The 27367-nt window shown below is 35.8% G+C and overlaps 1 protein-coding gene across 1 annotated transcript in view; it reads right to left on the minus strand.

The window, feature by feature from the left end:
• Positions 1-346: 346 nt before the first annotated feature.
• DKK2 (dickkopf WNT signaling pathway inhibitor 2) overlaps positions 347-27367 on the minus strand; it is a 107111-nt gene continuing 80090 nt past the window's right edge. The window contains exons 2-4 of the mRNA XM_023220079.3: positions 4327-4477; positions 3082-3237; positions 347-2737 (exon numbers count right to left, since the gene is read on the minus strand). Coding sequence (XP_023075847.2) covers positions 2487-2737; positions 3082-3237; positions 4327-4477 — 558 coding nt within the window. The 3' untranslated portion in view covers positions 347-2486. The remainder of the gene's footprint in view (positions 2738-3081; positions 3238-4326; positions 4478-27367) is intronic.

Below are 27367 nucleotides of genomic sequence, written 5' to 3' on the forward strand. Positions count from 1 at the left end.
TATGTTACCTGTCTTATAGTATTTTGAAGAAATTGTGAAGAGCACTTTCTTGTTCCAAGTTGTTTCAGAAGGCAAAGTATGACTAAATGTTGTAAATCACAAGGTGGAATATTTTGGTTTGACAGGAAAAAAAAAAAAAAAAGGAAATGACTCTCTAACAATTACAGCTAAACTGCCATGAAATAAACTACCTTTTGTAATAGTAAACTGCTCTGAGTTATCTCATGCTGATGTCCTCTAAATGATTCACACTCAGTCCTCAAAATCAGACCAAGTTCAACTGAACTCTCAGAAAGTATGATTCTATGAAAATTCTTCCCATAGGCAAAACACAAGGAACTTTGAATTCAGTTTTTAGAGGAGAAAAATTTAATATATTTTATCTTATTATACATTTTTCCTAAATTACAAAGTCAACAGCTGCAAATATATTCTGCTACAAAGCTTTCTGTAAGAAATATCTCTATAAGAAAATACATCTCATTAACATTTCCTGTAAATAAATTATTTCAAATAATAATTTTTAAAAGGGTGAACATAAGAAAAATATTGCAGAAACCAAATTGCAAATATAGTAATTGTTATGTAGGAAATGTTTGACTGAAATGTTCCATTTTCATTTCACCAAGCTTATAGCAACCTGTTTATACAAACTTTGGTTCTTGGATAGACTAGTTTATAATGTTTGTTTTTGCAGACCTGTGCAGAAAATATAAATCTTAATCATCTTAGTAAATATATGTGGGAAGCTGAAATTTTTAATAGATATACAGGCTCAAACTCAATTTCTACTGGGAGGACTTAAATTTGAAACTGCAGATGGGATTTAAGTAAAAGAAAACTAAAAAGTGAATTGTGGTCTATAAAAGTTTAAAGTCACGACTGTAAGATAAACTTTTATTCTATTGTGCTCCAGACAAAATATTTAGAACTGAGTTAAGTAAAAAAAGTAGTAAAGTAATTTCAAAGAATTTAGAAACTGTGGTGTCTAGAGATTAGCAATATGCAGATTTTACAAGTTATCTTACTTATATTTTTTAACTGCAATGGCTGCAGAAAACAGAAACTAGCCCTTTGGCAATAAAGCAGATGCTTCGGAGGTTTGGGAAGAAAATTGGATGATGTCATTGGCCAGTCAGAAGCTTATAGAGGGCAATGGAACCTCACTACTCTGTGTACTTCAGGAGTCCATTTGTGAAACCTCCCGAAATTGAGATTATTTGAGGATCTCAGCACTACAAAATAAATAATTTGAGGGTAGTATGGACACATGACCTCACACTGAATTCATTTGTGTAGTAAATATTATGATAGCAAATCCCACGCAGATCTTCATTGAGACTGTGCATCCCCTGGTTTCAAAGACGAATAGTCAACTTGTGCCTCAGACATATGAACTATGTGTTGTCAAAACCTGAACAAACGAAAAAGTTTTCCCAATTTTCTTGCTTGCTCCAGTGCAGTACAGATCCAGCCCAAGTCTCTGTTGCCACAGAGTGTGTATGAATACATGCATTTAACAATCTAGTTCTATCAAAACATAGGTTATGGCAAATCTTTGAGAAATCATGATCTCTCTGTTAGCTGTTTTCCCACATATATTGGACATCTTTAATTTTTTTTTGCCGTCTGTGAAAATTCTGCTCTGTGCAAGTATTTTACTAGTTACAATTTATGAATATAGCTTGGAAAATAAAATGCATTCAGAATAGGGATCACACAGGATAGAGAGATATACTGTCATTCCACAGAATCTGAAGGAATTGTTTTTGTCTTATATCAGTTCTTATTAATTACAGGTAAAACTAAAATTTTGAAAAAATGTTTTTGTAGCTGTTTGTTATTTATTTGTCTTCCTAAAGGCCTTCATAAACAACTGGCAATTATTTTGCAATTATTTGGAAGTATTGACTGATTTTTTTCTTGTCTACCAAGACTCCTGATTGAACAGCAGAAGTAGTGTTACAAATTAAAAGATAATTTTCTGTTGTAAATTAACTATGCTCCATGTTTTCATTTCTTGTTTAGCAATTTTATTTTTAGAACCTATTGTATAACAAGTTATTCTAGGAGTATTTTGTTAAACTCTAACTTTGAATAGAAATCTGGCATGTAGGTTATTTGTATAAGCAATCAGCAATCTGAAGGAAACCTCTCCTCCAGCACAACCTAAACTCTTGGAAAGTCACATGCTACTCGTCAGTAATTTCCACTGTGTGCTTTTTCTCTTAATAATAGCATTTTCCACAAATGTGTACATTATTTACATAGACAAGTTGCATAATGGAAACACTGGCTGCACTGCATTTGTCACCCATTCTAATCTATTCAGTTCATGTTTTCTTTCTCTCTTTTTGTGATCTGCATTCTTATCACATTTCTTGTTTTAGCCATTCTTCTGCATCTGAACCTTATTTTCCACCATGCTATAATGCATTAAATACACAAATTCACAGTCTGCAATTGATGATGTTCCTCAATGGTGATCAAATTTTCTGACACACATGGAGTCTGGCTTTGGAGGAGTAGGTGGCGTCTTTCCATACTTTGCAAGACAGGCCCTTCGCACAGTCGCACCGCTGGAAAATTTCCAGCCCATGAGAGCCCTTCTTGCGTTGTTTAGTACAGACTTCCCCCTGATGGAGTACCGGTTTGCAGATTTTGGTCCAGAAATGACGAGCACAGCAAAACCCTTCGATGCAGTCTGATGATCGTAGGCAGGGGTCTCCTTCATGCCCTGCAGAGATGATGACCAATAATAGATGTTACCCTGACACTTCAGAAAAAAAAAATTCTCTTTTGCAATCAGAAGCACATGAAATATTTTCACTTATACTATCTTCTATGTTGTTACCATTTATAATGAAAAGTCTTGGTTGATATCGATTGGCTCTGCCTCTAATCACATAAATCCATTATGGTCTGTTTCCATTATTTGCCACCTGAATAACAAGTTTAATGACTAGCTAGGATTAAAGAACCTTCCTTGTAATTTTTTTCTAAAACCAATGGAATTCATTACCTATATTTTTCTTCTATTTATTTATTTAAAAAAAACCCCACAACTACAGATATCCCTACCTTTTATATGTGACATCTTAGTGTGTGGTCTTCCTAGATTCTGCCATCCCAAGTCATGGTTTGAGTAATGACCGTGGTTTCGATCTCTGTGCCGAGTGCCATCCAGAGCTGGGATGTGAGGGGTTAAGATGCTTTCAGTAACTGGGATACAGATACCTGGAGATGAGCACATAATCAGTCAGACTAATTCAATTCTACGAAATGTGAGACTTATCCACGTACTCTCTTGATGTGAAATATGAAGCCATTTCTCTATCTATCTATCCACTCATTCATTCATTTACTTATTTATTGAGACTGAGCATACTTTGGCCCTAAAGTGAGACGTCTTTGATATGAATTTTGTCTCTCTCAAGACCAAGTGACCTTGGACAAAACTGGGAATAAAAGCATAATTTTATATATTCACAAAGTTATTGTGAATATATGTGAAGAATCCATGTTAGCTATTAATATTTTTAAATAATCTGATCAGACATTCACCCTCTGGATCCAGATTCCTTTATTAATTAACAACATAATCTTAGTTTACACTGTAAACTTCTCTAATGATGTAAGGTCTTCTTCTTCCCTTCACCTCCTGTGCAGGCGACTCACAATAGGTCTACACCCAGAGGTCAGGAATAGGCATGAGAATATGAGCCTGATTATGTTGTTTTATATGATTAAGTATATATTTCTAATTACCTTCTGCAATTATTTAATGTTTTTGCCACATCTTGTCTGTGATCCATTTCATCATTATTGCTGAATTGTCTGCCTATAAATTCATTGATATTGGATGAAGCCAGGTTGGGGAGTAAAATCTTGTGTCTCTCTTTGGAGGAACCAATCACTCTACTACCCTAAGACTGAGCTACGGAACATCTTGAGTAAACCCAAAGTACAAAACTGGAATAGATATTTACAACTGCATTACTAAATCATATCAAGTTTCTGTCTTTGGTTCTTTTACATGCATTCACTCATGTGTTTACTGGAATAGAACGTCTTGCTGTTTATACATGACACTTCAACGTGGCAGTATTCTAGATCAGCACAGGTCATATAATATAGAAAATAACCAGAGTCTAGAAAAACTAAGGTTTGGGGAGGAAATTCAGGTAATCTTGCACTACCTAAACCAATTCTACCAGGCTCCTTATATTTCAGGAGTCCGAGTAAGGAGAAGATAGCCTGACTCGAGAGACAGGCTTACTATGATGAAAAGAAAGAGACCCATGAACACGTAGTGAGATCTTTTACCGTTATTGCAGCGGGTACCGGGGCAGCACATGCCATCTCGGTGGCAGCGCTTCTTTTTTCTCCGACACACCATGCAAGCCGATGATCCTTGGTGGGGACTGTGGCAATACCTCCCAACTTCACACTCCTTATCACTGCTACAAGGATAGGCCTGACATCAAGTGGAACAACACCAAAAGTAAAGGATTAGATCCTGTTTCACTTATGAAACATTACTATAGCAAATCATCATAGAAAATAAATCACGATATATCTCACCTGAAAGGAACTATACCAGCATCGTAATGTTCTGAACCTAGATCCTAAATAGTGACACTTAACTGAGGACCTTATAAATATCTATTGTTGATGACAAAGATAAAGCTGAAGCTGTTTGTATATTTTCATTGACACAACTCTAGAGTTAGAATTTAGACTTTTATTGATTCATAGAACCCTTATGAGTGACTTTGGGGTCTCCAAAGCAGTTGTAATTATTGCATTAATGCTATTGTAAGGTACAAATGACACAGTCATCTTCGCCACTCGATTTTTTTCAGCTGTTAAAGAACGATGAGAGAAATGTTAAATAAAACAACAAAGGGCTATGCTAGAAGCCAAAACGTATCTCCTGCCCAATTATGAAACAAATACTTTAAAAGTGAATCCTTTCAGTTCCTGCCTATAAAAGCAAGGAGGAGAAACATTTCCAGAACAGTTTGAGACAGTGAATTATTTGACACAAAGACACTAATGAACAGGATCCTCATTCCAAACATGTTGATAAGCAGCAGTTGAGCTCCCAGCAGCCAGAGAGATGCTAAGATCCAGTTATATCATTATATTCCCAGGAAGCACAAAAACAGACTCCTTACAGACCTGAAATAGCCCCACAGGCCACGACGCCTTCAGTTGTAAAGAAAGAACCTCTATTCATACATTTCTCTACCTAGAGGTATGTCCAGAAGGCTACTTCAGCAGTGTCATATATTATCTTTAAAAAAATACATGTAAAATACAGAAGATGGTCAGAGTTTAGGAAAATGAAGATTTCAGGGGTTATACATACATATATACCCATTTGTGTACCCCCTGCCTCTTGGAACTATTTGGAACATTAAAAATGTCCCTGTGTTCAGAGACTGGGAGTTGAGAGACTAAAATGTCATAACCCACATCAAACTTACTCAGATTTTGAGGCAGGGAGACTCATTTGTAAACCTTTTTTCTTTTTTGAAGTTGATTTTTTCCTTGTTTACAGAGTAATAGATGATTTTTTTAAATGAAAATACAAAATATAAAATAAGCTATGTATTTATTTTTAGCAAGCATAAATAATTTGAACATAAACTATGGGATAAAATGTTTATGGCTCGCAAATACTTAGAGAGATTTCACTGCTTTACTTATGAATTAGGTTTAATGACATAGCTCGGCCTGCATTGATCATGTCTTTTTTCTTTTTCTTTCTTTTACTCTTTCCCTTTCTTCCAGTGTCTTCTCCTCCTGCCTGTCTCCTGCATATATGTCTACACATTCAGCCCTCACATGTTTTCCATTTAGATCAGATCATCTTCAGTTAGAAAAAGGAAATGTGAAATTTATGTGTGAGTCTGACAGATAAAACATGTATTTTAGCATTATTACAATTTCTTGTTTACCATTAAAAGAATTACATAGAGGCCGGGCGCGGTGGCTCAAGCCTGTAATCCCAGCACTTTGGGAGGCCGAGACGGGCGGATCACGAGGTCAGGAGATCGAGACCATCCTGGCTAACACTGTGAAACCCCATCTCTACTAAAAATACAAAAACTGGCCGGGCGAGGTGGCGGGCACCTGTAGTCCCAGCTACTCGGGAGGCTGAGGCAGGAGAATGGCGTAAACCCGGGAGGCGGAGCTTGCAGTGAGCTGAGATCCGGCCACTGCACTCCAGTCCGGGCGACAGAGCGAGACTCCGCCTCAAAAAAAAAAAAAAAAAAAAAGAATTACATAGAAAAACCACCAACTTAAAACTGAAAGTGATTTTGAAGGACTGCATAGTGGCAATGTTTGATGAGTACTTTATAACTGGAACCACATAAAGATATAAAATAAATTTGCATTTTATTGTCCCACTCTGTAACTCCACCACTGGGCTTAAGAGAATCTTAATGAGATGAAATTCAGACTATTAAGCCATTTTTAAAGAATCCAAGACTGATGAAAACAAAACAAATGTCCCTTCCCGCCTTACCACACTCTTTCCCCCAAGCATTTTACCCCCTTCACATTTAAACCCATTAATTTTAATGAAATACAATTCACATGTTTCTGATTCATTTACATTTATTTCATCAAATTGTTTTGCAAGAAACATTTGATGTTACAAGTTTCTTTCCTTCCTCAAAAATAGGACATGCTCTTTCAACGGAAATAAACATGTGCCACATAAAACATCATGTGCTATTTACAACTCAAATAACAAATCCTCAAGCAATTCTGAGTATAGGATAATCCTGGATTTCATCCCCCCAAAATAGTCCACAGGATACACTATTTTATTTATTAGCTGTTCATTTGGTAAAAGTTGGTAATTTTTTTATTGGTCATTTGGTAAAAGTTGCAGTGTATGCAAAAAAAATTGTGCATGGTGCATCACCGTCTTTCCATTCTCAGTTGACAGGAACTGGAAAATATTAAAATGACAAATATCTGATGCAGATGACATTAGAAAAAATGGGATGCACAGTAGTCTTGTATTTGAATGGGATTACAATAAAATTATCATGATTTAATTCTTAAAGAGGGAAACTCATTTTGTCAAAAATAGAAAGTATATTAAAAGATACATAGTTTTATTATGCTCCAATATATCTTTTAATTAACTTGAAGTAAAAATGACACAGGCAGAGAAAGTATGCCAAAAATTGCCTAACTATACAAGGTTATGTATATTGGGAACTTATACTTGGAATTGAATCTCAGAACATAAATACTAGGAGGCATTATTTGGAAATTTTAAAAATAAATTTTGTAATAATTGAAAAGTAAAGTTATGTTACGCAGCTTCTAATATGCTTATGTAACTCCTGGATCCAATAAACAGTCTTTATATATGAATACAATCAAGAGGGGATGAAATAAATTGATTGAAGAAGAGTATAGGGAAAGCAAGTGATATTTGGGGGCATGCCTTGCCCTCTGGAATCAATTTCCCTTAGCCCAGATTTTTTCAACCATAAAGCTTCCCTTGTGATAACTTCTAGCAAGAAAACATAAAACATGAAATAATATGGTTCTAACCCATTAATAACAATTCTTATGTCTTACTAAGCATAATGCATTATATTTTAGTAAAGAGTTTTAAAGTAGGCATTTTCTACTGAAGTATGAGGGTTCTGCAGTTGCCAGTTGCCATTGGGTTTTCCCTACATTAGCTCCTCTAAAGTTTCTGGAAATGATATCATTGGTGAAAGAGAGAGAGAGAGAGGGATAGAGGGTTAACAGTAGTTGTGGAGGATCCTGAAGAAGCGACTGTGGCAATGAAAGGACTGCTGGAGGGAATTATATACATTAATTAAAGTGCCATTCAGAAACTCTCACATGGATAATCTTTATTTTCCATTTACTTTGGCCTCCAAAGGCTATTGCCTAGTCTCATTTGATGATGGTTTGGTGACAAGCAAAAAATGAACTTGAATACCTTAGTCTAAGTTTCCATTTAACGAAATCAATAATATGCTTACCTGGTGCTTATTTTAAAGGTGAATTAAAGGGCTGATTTTTGTTTTACTTGCTATGGCAATTGTTAATAGTGCATTCTCATGGCTCTTTGTTTACTTGGACTTTAGGTGAACAGAATAGATAACTTTTCCTTTTTGACTGAGGAGCAATGATTTTGTGGAAGACTGGAAATCAAGTGAAAGAATTAGGGAAGGACTCTACTACACCTATCACATGCTAAAATGCCCCACAATTGAATCATAAATTCAGCTTATGAGTATCCAGGAACACTTAGCTTCATGCAGAATCATTCATTATTGCATCAGTTACAATTAGGAGATGAATTAATTCAGGACACCTAATAATAGCAGATGATTGGCCATAAATTCAGAATACATGGGAACTGTCAGTGATTAGGCCAAAAAACAAAGACATTTTCTGCAACCCCCTTTCTAGGCTAAAAATAGAGTGATTCCCACAAATAGCAGTGTTACTTATTATTACAACCATGACAGGAACTAGAAGAATAAACACATTGGACATATTTTGAAAATAAAATCTATCAAAAATTGATATTTCGTTTTAGCATAAAAGATTTTTTAAAGTCTATTTCCTCTGTACTAATTTAGAATCATTACTTAAACTTTAGCAGTAAAGTGAAGAGAGTTTATGTAACTGCTAGAAATAAGTAATGTGTGCTCAGTGGCAGAGAACTTCGGGATCTTGAGTTCTTCCCTGGCGTTCAGGCCTCAGGTATCATCACTAAGAGCAATTAATAGTGAGAGTGTAATGGACACATCGACAAGGTGACTGAGTGGTGACCTATGTGCTGAAGTTAGAGATTAGAAAAATATACTTGGCCACATCTCTTTCTGGAAGGCTCCGAATACCAACAGCATGTCCTACTGCAGCTGTTGGAAAAACAGAATACTGGCAGAAAACACTGACAAAGCTGTAAACAGTATTTTCTCATTCTATTTCTTGAGTACAGTTTTATGTTCATTTAAACTCAATGTAAATCAGAGTTATGATCGAAAGTCCATCATGAAAGTAATGATAGTCACATAATATTCTAATGAACAAAAGTAAAATAAAATGTAGTCACTCAATCTTATTTGAAATAATTAAGTCTGTCTTCCCCCAAAGTCTTCTCAAAACTGCAGGACGAAAAGGCCCATTAACTCGAGACTTACATTTAGGGTTGAATTAATTTTCACTTGCCTATTCCTTTGAACATGAAAATACAACAATGAAGTAATCAGATCCCTAAGAACAATGAAAGGAGAAAAAGTGTTATAAGTATCTCAGTAGTACCAATCATTGAATAAACCTTTGACTACAACTAATACCTTAGTTTAACTCCTAAGTTTCCAAAATAATAATATTGGCCTTATTTAATGATGAGAGGAAGAAAAGAAGGGAGAAACATCACAGTGTTCTCGTGGGATGGCCACCCATCCGGATTCTTGCAAGACCGTCCTAGTTTTTTTGTTATTTTAATCAGGACAATCTTTTGTCCCCACAAGCACTGTTTGTAACAATCTCAGAAGTTTTCTGGAGCCAGGAAAACATCATCAGCTAGGCAGGCAGAAGAAAGCCTGCAGGGGACGACCCAGATGTGGAAATGAAAAATATTTGAGACTAGTGGATAGATGGAGGTAGCAGCAAAGAACTGGGGATGAGAATATATCTGGGGTCCCTGAGAGCACAGCAGAAGACTGGCAATTACATTTGGGAAACCTGATCGGACTGGCTTGCCCTGAGTCCTTAGAGAAAAGATTAATCTTCCTCATCATGGTATTCTACATGACAGATCTATATTTCCACAAACAGGCAAGGTACCCTTCAGGTGGTCATTTCAAAATCAAACACTAACGTGCAACTGCAGGAGGTGTAGGGACTTATATGTCAATCTGGCTGTGTGCTGTTGTACACTATCTGCCAAAGGCTGTGCAATCTCATCTTTCACTTTGTCTCCTATTACCTCTAGGGGATAAGGGTGTACTAGATGCATCTTTGAAGATTCATGAACATCAGGCCAGGAGGATTGAGCTATATTAAATTTAAGGGGAAAAGTTCAGATATTACATGATGTCCTGCATGTGTAGTTACAGGTTCATTAAGGCAGCTGCTTGGGTATTTATTCAGTATTCAATCAATATTTATTCAGCATTTATTTATTGAACACCAACTATGATCCAGAAACTACTAGTTCAGTGATGTGCAAATGTTTTGTCTGTTACCCCTAAAATAATTTTGAAAAAAACATATATCCTTCAATACATTTGACATTTAAAATTTTTTGGCATGTGTTTATTTTATTAATATGAAATATAATGTTAAACATTCTCTAAGATAAAATTTGCAGTAATTTGATATGATTTAATAAAATAACTTTTGGCTACTTTATTAATCATTAAACATTTTCTAAGATAAAATTTGCAGTAATTTGACATGATTAATAAAATAACTTCTGACTATTGTATTAATCAAAGCATATTGATCCTGAAATTAATCACAACATATTTACTCATGGGCATTTTCTCTTGAAAAATTACGTAATCTGAAAAACCTTCAGTTAGATTGTAAAATATACAAGTCATCGCGACTATTTGGAATGTTCTGCATACAGAATTTCCAACTGGGGCCAAGTTTCACTTTTAAAAAAATAAGTATAAGACAAAGAAAGAAAGTACCTTTGTGAGTTTAAGATGCTCTGATCAATCATTAAACATATCTTTGTTCCAATCAAAATTCCAAGTTTTACTTATTTGTCACCTAAAAAAGTTTTCGTACCTTTGACTAATGCAGTCTATTGAGATTTGGAATGCATGAAGGTTTTGCCTTTTTTCGCCACATAAAATGGCAAAAAAATTTATGTAAACCCAGGCATATTCCTTGAGAATTTTAAGAAACAATTTGGAAGCTGAGGATCTAGACATTGATTTTATTAGAACAACTCATGCTCTGCACCCCCATGAAAAATATTTCAATACCTTTTACACATATTCATTTTAAGGCTAGGGTGCTTAGCAAATTGGTTTTTGATACAAAAGTTCAGAGGTGAAAGAATATCTCCTAAACCTATCTGAATTATAAATTAGAAATGATGGATTTTGTCTAGTGGTCCATTAGCTTCTCCAGTGTATTCAGAAAGCCTCATTTAAATCCAAAGAAACAGTAACTCTATCAAAGGAAGGCAAGGTCCTCTTTAACTTCGGTTACTCCTCCCTGTTCTCTGTGTGTCATTAAGCAGAAAGGAAATTCTAGGGAATGCTCTACTTTGAACACAGACCACATTCTCAACTGTAGCATGTACAATATTGATATTGATCATGGGGTGAATGGAGAGAGTTAAACTTTTCCATGTGGTCTCTGCGCCTAGAGAAATCTTAACTATGAGGTTTACCTGGCTCTTGATTGTTTGTGTTTGTTTTTGAGCCATCCCCACTCGTTTAAAATGTATAGGACAAAACACTTCTACTCCATGCTGAAAAAGCAGCATCTCAGGTTTTATAGCAGTGGTTGGGAGTAATATATAATTATAAAGTCCTCTATAAATTGTAATTGGGTAAGTATAATTGTCCTAACCAAAAGAGAGGAAGAAACTGCACAATCTTAAGATCTCTTCCAAATCTGGAACTGATCATCTATAGTATAACATTTTCATTGTTGCCTTGTAAATTTTCCTGATTTCATGACCTAATTTTACTTCAGAAAAGTAACCTGGTAGGGCAAAATATGAAGTTATACTGCAATTCAATTTATGCTTCCTTAAATCAAACAAAATTGATTGGTGGAGGGACCGTTAGCTAAATTACCGAGTCTTAGTTTCTTCTATGATAAAATGGTTACAATTTCTGAATTCAGCAGTGTTTCCATACTTACTTAATCATAAAAATTCCATGGGTTGTTTTTTTTGTTTTGTTTTGTTTTGTTTTTACAAATTACTGCTTCACAGACTCTTCTACTAGAGATTCTATTTCTAGAAGACTGGATGGGGTCCACGAATCTGTACTTTTAACTAATACCGTCCTGGTGATGATATAATATGGTAAGATAGGGAAACACGGCTATATAGAACTGTTGCAAGATTACTGATGCCTCCTGCATATATATCATACTGACAATGACTGGTCCATATAAAATGCAACTCAGTATTATCTCCAAATAGACATGGGTCTAAGTGAAGGATTGGTTCCCTGAAAACAACATGAGTCTAAATGAGAGGCTCACTGACAACAACAATTTCCAGGAAGGTTCATCTTTACTCCTAGTGCTTAGCTACTGTGCTTGGGGGTGGGCTTGAGAGTTTCTAAAACTGTATGAAAAAGTAAAATAACACATAACAAACACACCAGTGCACTTTGGGAGGAACGCTGTGTGGACTCAGAGCTGTCAACACACCCATTATGGCTGGATTGTTTCATATCCTCATGTGGTGTACACCTATGTCGTGCTGGCAATGCTCAAACTTTGCATTTTCTTTATATTTTGTATCCTGTGGGCCTTTACAAAACACTCTTCTTCCCCATATCAAGCATGATAAATAGATGATGTGTGCTTTTATTATATGCTTTTCTTTGTATAGCATCACCTTTCTCTTTTCCAATGAAAATGACATTTAAAATTCGAAAGTTTATTATTCAGGTAGATAAGAAAACATACTTTCAAATTGCTGTTTAGAAAATACTTTTTTTATGATTATAGAACAGGTTAAGGTTGGTGAATATTTTTGCACCCAAAATGTAAACACTTGTGAGTTTTGAATGTTATACAAGTTTAAGTAATTTTTAACTTATGGGTTCAGAAATATATATACACACATATATATACATATATACATATATAAAATATACATATATACATACGCAAATGTATATATATGCATACACACAGATACACACACACACACACACGTATGTATAAAGTTAGCTCAAGTTATCTCAGGAAATATGCCCAGAAAGTGTGTAACAGGGTTTACCCATGGGAAGGTAGACAGGCTTATTGAGAACAGACAGGATTGAGAACAGAGGAAAGGAGAAAACTTACTTTACATGTAAACTCTTTTAAACACTTTGTAATCTGCACTAGATGCATGTATTACCTATTAAAATTAATGCAATTTAAAAAGGAACTAATACTACAATATTAAAGTGAAATGTTTTACTTCTTGCTAGTTTATGCTTTATGGTTTCATGCTAAGAGAGCTTGAAAAATATTATTTTCCTAGAGGCAGGGCTTCTTAGAAGCGGTATCAAGCACCCCAACTGAAGTTTATTTATTAAAAAGTGTCTGTTTTGTTTCAGAAATGTCACCTTAATAGCAGAATTAGACTATCGATGTAACATTCAAATGCATACACAAACACACACACATATAATAGATATACACATATACAATGCATTGTTCCAACAATTATTTAATTGAGCTAATGTTTACTGCCTTGGCTAATTTCATTTAACATAGAAATTTCCAAGAGTAACACTTTTCTAATCTTGTCGAATTCTCTTTCATTTCCTCTAGGAATTAGGCCAGACCAATAGTCAAATTCTATTCTGCTTTTGAAGAAACAGCTGAGGGAAGTAGATAAAATTTAAAAGACTGTTCTTTCGTGGTTGGGAAGATAGAAAAAAGCACAGCAAAATATAATCCTTGATATTCATTCTATGGTGAAATGACTTCTAATTTCTGTTTAAAAAGAGATAGTTTAAGTGCTACAAAAATTTTGCTTAAAAATTATAAAATGTTCCCATTTTAATATAGAACCTATAAACAAGAAGGCAGGAAGCATTTTATCCCTCTGATGTGCTGGTGCAGAGAGACAATGACTTGAGAAAAAGCTGGCCCCAAATGATTACCTAGAGAGTCTGAGCATGAGGTTTACTCAACAGTGATCACTACAAAGTTTAAATAGACTGATAAACCTTTTGGTTAAAAAAGCATGACAAGGAGGTGATTCACAGCTCCACCACGGAACTCTACCAAACTGATCTTTTTCTCCCTTTGCCATTGGAAGAAAATAAACAGTAAGTCTGTTTATTTTTCTGGAATAAGTTCTGGATTAAGATCATGTCTCCCTGAGATATAGAAGGACTTAAATGCAAGTTATATTTGCAACAGGATAAGGGACTTTAACTCCTGAGCCTTGAACAAGACAGCTTGTCTGTTAGTAAGAGAAAGAAATGGAAGCTATCTCATATAATCAGTTTTTTTACTATCCGTATGCCTTCCCATTTTCCAGCTTGATTCTTTCTCTAGGTATCTCAGGCCTGTATTTACACAACCTGTAAAATAGGTAAGGATATGTGTTCCATGCCTATGCTACATTCTCATTTCTTTGGAATGTTCAGTTGTCAAGGCAGATCTCACATAGCAGTTAATGCAATGAAGCACCCCAAGTACACTATATTGTCCATCTAATCGTTACTGGGTTACAACACTCAGGACAAACTATGTTTGAGAGAGTTTGGGCAGTGTCAGAGTTTCAGCATAATCATAGGGTAAGCATCCTGCTAGAAGAGTTGCTTATTTTTTTGACAGATAGAATTTGACAACAGCCAAAGGCATTCATTTATTTCAGAAATTTTCCAGACGATTTAGTTAAAAAGCCCCAGCATGGAGGGAATTTTTATTTTAAATTTCTGATAATAGCAATAATATGACCACATGTTATTTATTAAAATAAAATACTTTTCTAAAAAGTAATCAATATCTCAATACATACATGGGCTTGCCTCTCAGCCTCCTACCCCCATAAACTAATGTAAATTTTTATTGTGTGGAAGAAGGAAAAGTCAGCTCACAAGGGCAAAAGAGATTCATGTCTAGTGAACAACATGGTATAGAGAAAGGCTCTAACAAAATATTCTGTTTGAATGCTTTGCTAGAGGATTTGAAAGGGAGGAAATTATAAGCCAGATGATAGATGCTTTGGTTTGTGTGACCCTAGTGTTCAAATCTCAGCCTCAGAAATGTGGTACATCTTGTGATGACATACGCAATGTGTTAGCAATCCCCAAAAGAACATACTGAAGATGTTGGTCCCCCACACCACCCACATCCCAGTACATCTGCTTTGGTGTGGTGACCAGTACATTCTCAATGGTGCAAGAGAGGAAAGATTTGTTGCCAGATAAAAAAATGAAATCCTGTCTCCAGGTTTAAGTGACTTGCCCTCCATCCCACTGGTTCTCCTAGTCTGTTTAAAGAGTATACTCCTCTGTATTACTGCTACTTCTTTTGTTGGCCCTTGTTCATTACTCAGGATGCCCAGATTTACTAGACTCTTTTTAAGAGTCTCTATGTCTGGCCTCCCATTCCAGTAGCCTTTGCAGCAGATATGGGGCTTCAAAAAGTGAGCTGGGGAGGGAGAGTGAAAAAGAAAGGAAAGCTCAGATAAGAAATTCCCCCCAGGGATTGAGATACATAACACATAATTTGAGGGCTGTTTTGGATAATAAGAAGTCTAGGCAAATAAAACAAATAAAATGTATTAACCAACTGGCTAATAGGGCTTTTATACAACTTTGCTAGAGTCAATCTGTAATCTTATTCTTGTTTCAATTTTTTCTTTTCCCTCACATTGAACAGTCAAGTGTATCTGGAACTACATTTATAGTATGCTATATGAAATCTGGCCTGGTGTTTGTTTGTTTGTTTGTTTGTTTTAAACAAAGAAAGAATCTACATTACAAATAAGACTAATCAGAAACATGTTTGTTCTTAATATGCTATATAAACCCTGTGTTCCCTGTCTACCTCTCCAAGTCTTGTATTATACACTCCAGCTGTATGGAGCTACTTGCACATCCCCTAGTCAGCCACACTCCTTCAGGGCTCATTGCATTTGCAAAGTTTCCCTCTGCCAAGAACACCCTTCCTCCATTCACTTCATCGTGAGAATAACTCCAACTCATCATTTGGAGATTATATCAACTGACTTCACTTTTAAGCAATCTTCCAAGCTGGCTGGCCACCCCAGATAAGCTTGATGTCCCATTTAACCTGCACGTTGCTGACACCACATGCTTATTTGCACCATGATGTAGATTACACTCTGTTGAATTCTTCATCTGCCCCATCTATACTCTTTGGGTAAGGAAATCATCTTTCATTTCTGTATCTTCAGTGGCCACATTATACCTGGAATAATTTACCATTCCACAATGTGTCCACTAATGAATTAATGCATGATATTTGTTGCTACAGTGGTTGGAAGTATATAGCATTACATTGACAAAAATACTCACATAAGAACCCATCAGGGAATGATAAAAAGGAAAATGTTGAAATGAAAGAGTTGACTTTGTGGATATTTTTAAATTGATTTTTAAAATTTAAGTCCTACAAAAGCCATTTATAACCTGTACAGTATAGAGGGAAGGGTATTATATGTATTTGAGAAGAATGAACATTGGTTAGTGAGTACTTTTGCAGTCAGCAACTTGGCTGCAAGTATTTTATATTGAAGCATCAGCCCACATTTTCGAGTACTACCATCAGTTCTGCATTACATTTCCACAAGTGATGATATTTTTCATCTACAAATTATATATGATAAAAATTAGGCTCTTTCTTTCTAAGTGGCATACATTGTTTCTGCCCCAGCAGTAATGATTCCCCAGTAGCCATTCAGAGCAGTAACTATTTTACCCCTTTTCTAATCATCTGGAAATTCTTCAAGCCTATTGGCATGTGGGAGCTATGACAATGGGTATTTCTGAGGATCAGATGTCACTGGTGACACTTCCATCCTAAATAATTATTTCTAAGTTGTCTTTGCCCTTGTCTGTAAATATATTTCTTGTTGGTGGATCATATCTGATAGTGTTCCTAGTTAAGCACCATCACTATGAGGTGTTATTGAAAAGGAGCAAGAATATAATTCATGATAGCTTCCTTTAAACATCTTGGGGGTGCACAGACTTCAACAGCTTGTTGGTACTAAGGAGATCAATTTCTTGATACACTTTAGTCACAGCAATATAGCAACCAGTACCTAACAAGTAACGTACATTTTCCAAATGCTTGCCTCATGGAATGTCACCACCCAAACATTTATATGATGTCTAACTTGTTTATGATCCTAAACAAAGTGAGTTAAACAAGGTTCTCACCAGCTATGTTATATTAGTGAAACCTCATGGCATATTCGTTTTTATCAGAAATGTAGACAATGCTTCTAGGTATTGAACCAAATTCATTGCAAATAATGTCTGCGATCTTTGTACACATCCATACAACTCTTCTCATTATGCCCATGCTTATTAAAGCTTTAGAAACACCCATATATATTTTCATACCCTAATCCCAGGTTTAATACTTTACAGAAATTTACATAATTTACAGAAATGTACATACTCTCTTCAGCATAAACTTGGTTCACATGTGATATTTGTAGAAAGATGATATAATCCTGTTACCTGGACAAAGAGGCAAGAAATAAGAACTCCACTTTCTAGGTTAAATTTCCTAAGTTACATTTTTGCTACATGTTTTGAGTCCGGACAGGGATGCCACTGTGTATTTGAAAATGTTAAGTCCTTTTAAGACTTACACATCTAGCTCTATACTCTAGAGACCAGAGTAATTGGATTCCCTTGTTCTATAAAAAGAAAGACACCACAACACCTGGGTACAGCAGGTATCAAACAGGATGGATTGCCATCTGACTATAACATTTTCTAGGTTTAAATGAGATCGCCAGAACTTTATTCACACAAACAACTCAGGTCGTTTCCACATTAAAACTGGATGAAGTGATTTTTATTATAAAACCTAGCACTAGTCAGGCTCCTGTCTGAGGACAGACAGATCAAAAGCATAAGGATATGGTCATGCACCACTCTTCATCTTCCCTTCTAGAGCACAGCACTGTCTGATACACACTGATCAAATTTTGCCCAGGATTTTAAGTAGGATGTTTTGAAAAAGCAAAGAATGGGCCCTTGAAATAAAACAGTTCATCCTACAGTAAAGAGAATTGGAACCTCACTTTTATTAATGGCACATTGAAAACCATTTACAACTTGCAAGTGATGCTTCCAAGAAACATTAGAGTGCCTTTCTTATATAGAAATGTTAATAAGTGTCATAAAATTTGCTAAAAAGTTCAGTCCTGCTTTCTGGGAACCTTCCAATAAGAAATTACAGATTTGCAAACACAGTTTAACAAAATCAACCAGTTAGAGGAGTAATCAGTCAGTTACTGATTATATAATAATAATTAATAGTAATATTAAACAGCATCTGTACATAGAGCTTTTTGTCTTTGAAGTAATGAGGTTCCTAAGTATTAACAAACTACCTCTCTGTGTTGCAAACTTCCAACACATGTTTGGAGAGCTCTGGGAAGAAATTTATTTAACATCCATGTGTTCTGTTCATGTCTGCAGTGGGATCCCTCCATGGTTAGAAAAACATGTTTGGATGTACAGAGATGGAGTAATAATATATACCCATATCCTGATGTCTGGCTGGTTCACTGCTGAGTCCTCAACCATATCCAGTCAAAGACAAAAATATGTTTCTAGTGATAGAGCAATATGTTTTCTATTGAGGACAAGCTTTGCTGAAAATAACACAAAAATTGTCTGGGAATTTGGGTGCATAACCTGGGTGTGGTGAAGATGAGAATTTCACATTTCTCACTAGAGTTCAGTAACTCTACACATAACCACAGCCAGCCATGGATCCTTAAATTCACCATCTCACCAGCCAAAAAGACTCCTCCTGCTAATAGATGCCATGATTGCTAGAGCTTCTTTACAAACTGCATATATTTTCAGGAGACCCTGAAAATAACAGGCTCCTGGAAACTACAGATATTTTGCAGACGTACTTTTTACAAAATGATTTCACAATTTGCCTAGGCACTTTATCTATGTGTCATTTTACAAATGAATAAAGACCAACTGCTGGTCTTTATTACAGATTTTAATTGTAATCACTTGTCTTTGGTAATATCCAGATTTGTAAGAATTCAAGAATTGTATCTATTGGATATTTAATAATATTAATATTAAGGAATTATGATTACTTTTTAGTTTTGATAATAGTATTGCAGCTATTTTAAAAAATCTCCTTTCTCTTAAAGAAATAAGTATTTATGGGTGAAATAATATGATGTCCAGAATTCCTTAAAAATGATCCCTGGGAAGTAAGATGAGTTGAAAGTGGTGACGAAACAAGATTAGTTATGAGTTAAAAATTGTTGTGGTTATAGAACTGACACATAGGGATTCACTCATACTATTCTCTGTACTTTTGCGTATATCTGACATTTCCACTTAAAAAACAAACAAACAAAATTAAAGAGTCTCTGCAACATAGACAGAACTCCCACACTAATCTTCAAGAAGCAGCCAGTTGAAGACATAATCTCACATCTCTTGGTTCCTACACATAGATCATAGGCAGCACCCTGATACTATGAATCAAAATGCTCTCCTCATTCCATCCTCTCCTTGGAGAGGTTGAAAAATCAACCTCTGATAAGGTTGTGACAAGGCTGAACAGACCTCTGGTAGCGTAAAGAAACCTCTGAGCTTCCACAAGCTGGATGGTCACAATCCACTGTTCAGAGGTAGCCATGAGTTAACTGGGCTTATAAATAGTCCAGTTACCTTCTGCTCTACCTTCTGCTCCTCAGATCCCTAGAGCACAGATTATCCCAAGAGCCAACAGGAAAACACACGCATTCCAAACCATTGTGATCCATTGATGATTTACCAAAGGCCTACTAATATAGATATTTTAACCAAGGTAAAGATGTTTAAAACATGGTCACTGCCCTCAAGAAACCCATATTATAGGGGGCAGAACCAAGCCATTGCTTTTGTGGGTAGTCACAGCTCATCAAGGGCTAACAAAGTGTTTACTTTCAATCCATCTTTTTCAGGGACCACACAGGAACTCCATTACCTTGGAGTGGGAGTGGGCAAACGGGGGGAATGAATCAATATGACCAGAGTAAAAATGTTCCATTATATGGAGTACCTTGACTTATTTATTTATTGGTCTTGGAATGAATTGGATCTATATACATCCTGGAGGTGTGGCATCTGAAGGTGGCATCACTCTGTGCTACTAACCACACCAGCAGCCTATGTTCCTCTCTGCTCAGTCCCATGTTGGTGTCCTGTGACAGCTGCTTGAAAGGTACCGTAATAATAGTATTTGCATTAAAATACCACATTGTTTGGCAACATTTCCTAAATGTCTGTGTAATAGAAATTACAGAGCTCTCTGTTTTTCAGGAAAAATGAAAATAGGTAAGAACAGTTACTCTTGGAGCAGCCTTCCCATAAACTCGTATCTGTACTCGTATCTGTACAGTACCTTCTCTTTGGCAAAGAGCCTTTGTACATATTTTCTCATCTGATAAGGAAGGTGAGTTGGGTAGGCATTTAAAAAATTGATTAATTATCTTTTTTTTTTTTTTCTTTTTGAGAGATGGGTACATGCTCTGTCATCCAGGCTGGAGTGCAGTGGAATGATCATAGCTCACTCTGACCTCGAACTACTGGGCTCAAGCAATCCTCCCCTCTCAGTCTCCCAAGTAGCTGGGGCTGCAGGGTGCACACCATGCCTATCTGTGGTCTTGAAATATTGCCCAGGCTGGCCTCAAACTCCTGGCCTCAGGCTATCCTTCTGTCTCAGCCTCTCAAGTTGCTAGGATTACAGGCCTGAGTCAATACACTCAACAAATTAACCATTTTAAAGTAAACTGTTCAGTGACAGTTTGTACATTCACAATGTCACACAACCACTAGCTCTATTTAGTTCCAAAACATTTCCATCACTCCTAAATAAAACTCTGCATCCATTAAGCAGTTTGAGTGGGCATTATTAACTTCAGTTTTATGGGTGAGGGAGCCTACTCAGATACTGTCAAATGATATGCAGGTAGTAAGTGTTAGGGCTAGAAACAGAACCCAGTTTTGCTAATTGTAAATTCTCTACTAGACCAGAGGTTCTCAAAATTCAGTATGCATCAGAATCACCTGGAGGGCATGTTAAACGATAGATTGCAGGGTTCCATCTTCAAAGCCTCTGATTCAGTAGGTCTGTGTGGGGCCTGAAAATCTACGTTTCCAAGTGATGCTAATGTTTCTGATCCAGTGACCACACTTTGGGAACCATTGCACCACATTGAATTTCCCATTCTCCTATTCTTTAATTATAGGTTTTGTTAACTCACTCAGGGACGATTATATATTGAAACAAAGTCAGCTTGTAGGAGGTGCTTACTTTCTGTACCTCACCAGTTTTTTGGTTAACTCACTATCGGAATGAAAACATGTAGTTGAAAGCATTTTGCCAGCTTAAAAGTTGCCATGTAGATTAGAATTAAACGTCTTGCTAAAGAGCCTTTTACTTAACCACCTGAATTTAATATCTCTCACAGTACATCTGAGGAAACTGATGAACTGTGTAAGTTTGTAGGCCAGAACCAAAAGTATCTCCTATCATGGGTCTGACACAGTGCCTGGCATATAGTAGTTATTAAATGCTTGTCTAATAAATTAATTTACTGAACATCAAAGGTAAGAGGGCTTCTTTTGGTATTATTTGAAGCACCTCCAAATGTTCAGAACCTATATGATCTACTTCATGCACAGTACATAAGTTATACACAAGTTATCACTGTACATAATATTATACATAAGTTAATCACTAGCCAAGTCAGGTTTCATGCCAGTGTCCTAGTCTAAATGCATTAAAAAGCCACCTTAATGTACTGAAGTGCCCGAGACTTCTGCTTCTCTTTCGGATCTTTGTTAAAGTTGATGCCAATGTTTTAACATCAACCAAAAACCATTTTCTCTGCCCTTTCCCTTTGTGTATACGAGTGTATAAATGATGATCTGTAAAATAGCCAACACATATTTCAACATCTGCCTACCAGATCTGTGTACACCCTCCTGGTCATTTGGTGTGAGGTTGGGTAAGGTGGAGCACTTCAGGAGAGTCAACAGTAGAGCTGACAATGTCTTGTTTCTAAAGTGCTGGGATCCTTTAATCTTCTTTCTTCCTTTGATGTCTGAAATTTCCTTCTTTATGCAATGACACTGGGACTAAATGCAACACCAGGAAACTATTTTCCAGTGAAGGGTGTGTGTTACAAACACCTGCAGCGCCCATAGTACCAGGTGACTTGAATTACTCACACATTTCTAGATCTCTTCTCTGTGGGTGGGTGGCTATTTTGACTGTTTTACCTCGGGTAAAAAGATAGCAGTTCTGGTTACAATGGTATGATTTTTACTTATCTTCTGCCCATACATCAAACACAAGCACAAAGAATGATGTCCAGCTTTAAGCAAAAAGAGAGGATATTTTGTAGTCAAAGTCACTGACTGACAGGCAGAATTTTAAGTTCGAGTCCTGACTCTACCATCAATTCAGATGTAGGCTTTACACATGTCACTTAACATTTGTGGCTTCTGTTTTCTTTTATGTGGAATGAAGGAAATCAGCTTTAAATAGTCAGTTTCGGGTTTTTATTCAACAAGTTATCTCTTGCAATTAGTGAAAAATTTACCATAGTCCTGGAGCTATTCTGTTTTTCATTAATCTATTTTTCTTTTGCATTACAGAAATAATATGGCATGACCTCTTTTTATTGTGTCCATCTATTAGGACCAAACCAAACACCTAGACAGAACGTTTCTTAAATATGAAATAGCATCAACATTGTTAACACAGCCCAGCATTATAAAAAAAAAATTCTAATAATAACGAATATTGACTATTTCCTCTGTGCCATGCTCTATGTTAAGGGCTTTACAAGCAATGATTGCTATGTGAAGGCTTCTGGAGAGTGTAAAACATGTCTTGAATTGTACAACTTTCACAATTCAGTTACAAACTGGAATGTCAAGAAGATCTCAGTAGATACATGTGTTTTGCAAAAATGTTTTAGGTAAGGAAGGACTTCTTTAGAGGTCTTCAAGAACTATTCAAAATACTACTCTATTTCTTTTTCACAACAGTCTTTTCCATCCCAGTAAATGGAAAGTCTACAAAAGCAGTTGCTCAGACCAAAAACCTTAGAGCAATTCTAATTCCCCTTCTCACTCCCAACTTTAAGTCCATTAGCAAATTTGGTCAGCTCTATCTTCAAAGTGTTTTTAGAATCCAGCCTCTCCTCAATGTGTGCATTGCTGCCACTCTATTCCAAGACATCCACCCTGCCCCTCTATCCCAGCATTCTCCCACACTATTTTGTTATCAACACAGCAGCCCTACTGCACCTGTGGAAAGGGAAATCTCATCATGTCAGTTCACTTGCTAAAAGCCACCCACTGGCTTTGCATCTCACTCAGCACGAACACCCAAGCCCCTTCTATCTGCTAGTGCTTCTAGGTTCTTTCTTACTACTTGTCCCTTGGGTCACCCTGCTCCAGTCATATTCATCTTCCCACTGTTATTCCCACATGCCAGCATCCTTGGGCTGGGGGCTGAGCACTAGTTCTCCGTCTTTTAGTCCCCAAAGATTCTTACTCCAATTATTATTTCTTGTAAAAGTTTACCTCACTACCTAAATTATTTATTTAAATTATTTCACACTTTATTTAAATTATAATATACACATAAAAGTACATAATCCATAAGTGTACACATTGCTAAATTTTCCAGAAAGTCAACACACCCATGAAACCATAACTTGAGTAAAGAAATAAAATACTGGTAGTCCCCCTAGAAACCTCCTTTGTGCTTCCTCCCATATATTACCAGCCCCACAAGTCTACCATATTCTGACTTTTATTATCATTCTATTAGTTGGGTGGTTTTGAAATGTATGTGGATTTTTTTTTTACCCAGTATCATGTTTTTGATTCACCCATGTTGTTGCCTGTAAATACAGATTATTTATTTTTGCTGACACACTTTTTTCAGTGTACAAACATATCAAATTTACCTCTCTTGTGACACCAAAAAGAAATGCACACCCATGTTTAATCAAAAGATATACATATATTGTGTATATATATATATATACACAATATATGTATACTCTCTATATGTAAAGAGAGAGAGAGAGTGGGAAGGCAAATTCATACAACCTCTGTGGAAAACCGTATGAAGATTTCTTAAAAAAACAACAACAAAAAAGGAACTATCACACAATCCAGGCATCCCACTATTGGGTACTTATTTAAAGGAAAAGAAATCGATATATCAAAAGGTTACCTGCATTCACATGTTTACTGCAGTCCTATTTGCAATCGCAAACATATACAATCAACCTAAACATCCATCAGTGGATGAATGGATAAAGACACGACGGAATACTATTCAGCCATAAAAAAGAATGATACCATGTCATTTGCAGTGGAACTGGAGGTCTTTATGTTAGGTGAAATAAGCCAGATACATAAAGACAAAATTTGCATATTTTAGCACTCCTACCTGAGAGCTAAAAGAGTTGACCTCATGAAGGTAGGGAGTAGAATGACAGACACCACAGGCTTGAAACTATATGTGGGCGGCAGAGCACTCTTGATAATAAAGGCAAACATGTTAAATTCTAACATTTTATTTTTTTAAAGCAAGTATGCAACAACATTAATAGTTCTTAGTTCTAACTGGTGGGAATCAGGGGCTTAATTATTCTTTTTAAATATTTAATGTTTTTAAATTTTCTGCAAAATATGGCTCCTAAGAAAAAAAAAATAATAGATATGTCTACCATTTGGGAGAATATTGGTATTAAATGGAAAGTAATGTAGTCGATTTACTTATTTTGTTAAATGCCATAAAACACAAACATATATTTGGAAACAACTGCCTGTTTGGTGTGGTATTGACTAAACAACAACAAAACTAAAGAATCTTAGATTTGGATGTGAGTTTAGCAGTTATTTAACTCAATATGAAATTTTACTCTGCATTTTGACATGTGGCCATCTAACTTGGCTCCAGTGAGTGGGGAAATCATGACCTCAAGAGGCTGTCCATTCCATTTTGAAAAGGAATTGCTAAGCTGTTCTTTCCTATAAAAAGTAAAAATCTATTTCCCTTTCTATCCTATTCAGTTTTCTTTAGTTCTTCCTAGTAGATCAACTCAGAGTACGTCTTAGGCTCTTGTAAGTTCAGAGGTTTTATTTAATGCTATGCTTACATCTAAAACTCCAAAAAAGTACCCTCTTGGCTTTAGTTAATTTCCTTATAGAAAAGAACATATTTTTATTTCAGCTATACTGATATCACCTAGCATGATAGTAGGTATAGCAGAACTTTCTTAAACCATAGAAACTGGCAACTTGAATTTTCCAACTTAAATGAAATGAAGGTTAAGAACCTTCACTGTGCCTTTCTATTTAAAACTTTTCATAATTAATCAAATCCTATCTCCTTCAAAATAAGTTATATTGATGATAAAATTCTTTATTTATATTAAGGTCATGATTTAAAATGAGGGCTACCTCAATGTCAATACATATTCAGTGAGTCCATAAAGTAAGCAGCCTTCTCAAAAATAAAAATAGCCTCCAAGTCTTAAAATATAATGATAATATGTTTAATTTAATGTGTAGAAATAAAAAACTAAAAGTCATTGGTCATCCACTTCTAGGGAAAGATCTGGGCATTTTCTCATCGTCAAACATCTTATCATGAATGGTCCAGAGTCTGAACTGGTAACCATGTTTGCCACTTCCGTTAGCATTTCAAGAGTCAGGTTTTGTTAGTATAAATTCTTCAAAATGTAATCTTTCATCTTCCCCTCATATGTTTTTCAATTTACTTATAAAAAGTAATTCAAAGCTTAAACAAAAATACTTGCATTGTATTTTTTAGGGACAACATTCTCTTTTATCCATATTCTTGAATATTTGATATAGTTCTGTCTTTTGCAAGTTGTATCTAATTTCTTTCCTTATCTTAGGTTATTTCTTGGTGTTCCTCCTAGGTAACCACGTTTATTTTGTGGTACTCCCATTTGTGTTTCAACTCCTTGTTCAAATTTTTCTGTAGACACCAGCTGTTAAACTTAAGAACACCAGATGTTAGTTTAAGATTTGAGATGTTGTTACCGGGGCAACCAGCATTGAGTGCTGGCTCTCCCCATCACTATGCATTCACTACTCCAGAGTGGGTAATTGGACTTCACCTTTCTTTGTGGAAATAAAACAGACAGAAATTCACTTAGAGCACAAACTTAAAAAGGCGGCTTGAACACCCTTCTGATGTAAACTCTGTTCATACCTTCCCAGCAGTTCTGCTCTACATAAAAAGAACAAAGTGTTTTAAAAAATCACAAATATGGGGTGGAGAGGGGAACAGAGAAGGCTTTAACCATTACCACTTGCAGGATCAACTCCATTTTGACAGTTTTCAAGGTTACAGATCAGACTTTCCACTCTGTAGATGAAAACGGAAAGCTTTGAGATTTCCTACTCTTTCCACCCATCCCTCAGAAGCTCAGAGGCTACTGAGAGATTACTTTTTTTCTGTGTCCATTTGAGACAAACTATGGGATTCAGGATGCTCCCCTTCAGAAATGGAACACTTTAGCCTCCTTCTGACATTTCAGAATCACAGAATCATAGGACGTAGAGCTTATAGATCTTGCAGCACAATCCAATAATTTTCAGGAAACAAAATGTAATATTTAAGCATTCAAATTTCTATTCATTTACTTTATAATTCTAGTCAACTTATCTTAAGCTCTTGACTTCTAGTTTTCTTATGGCTAAAAGTCCTACTGTGCAATGTGGTGAAGAAAATCCAGGTCTTAGACTGAGTATGGGGATCATTTCTTGTGAATTACTGGCCAACCCTCAGTTTCCCACAAATACACAATGAGTATAAAAATACCACTACTTAGTATGTCACTGAGTAGTCAAATGAAATAATATGTTGTTTAAAGTATAAAATATTTTTAAAAGTTATTATTCTCATTGATTTATATATAAGCTCTAGAGTAGAAAATAACCTGCAGGATGGAAAGTTGTCTCCTCTCCCAGATGTAGCCAATGTCACCAGTGTGCTCACTACACTTTTGGAAAATATATTTAAAAGGCGAGCTATTATCTAAAAGTTCTAGCACTGTGCACATGAACTTCAAAGTTTGGGTTCTTTTTTTCTTTTGTTTATTGGTTCATTTTACCTGATACAATATTTTTTTATTTATACTATCTAAAATTTTATTTTAGCCTGGGAAATAAGAGAGGAAAAAGAGATGACTATTATGTTGCACTTTAATCAAGATACAATATATTTTTTAATGTACAACTCCATTATTTTAAATGGACCCTAAAGCTGATTTTAGAAAGGTTCCTTCCTTCCTCCTTCCTTTCTTTCTTCCTTCCTTCCTTCCTTCCTTCCTTCCTTCCTTCCTTCCTTCCTT

The sequence above is a fragment of the Piliocolobus tephrosceles genome, chromosome 3 (assembly GCF_002776525.5).
Source record: "Piliocolobus tephrosceles isolate RC106 chromosome 3, ASM277652v3, whole genome shotgun sequence".
Lineage (NCBI taxonomy): Eukaryota > Metazoa > Chordata > Mammalia > Primates > Cercopithecidae > Piliocolobus > Piliocolobus tephrosceles.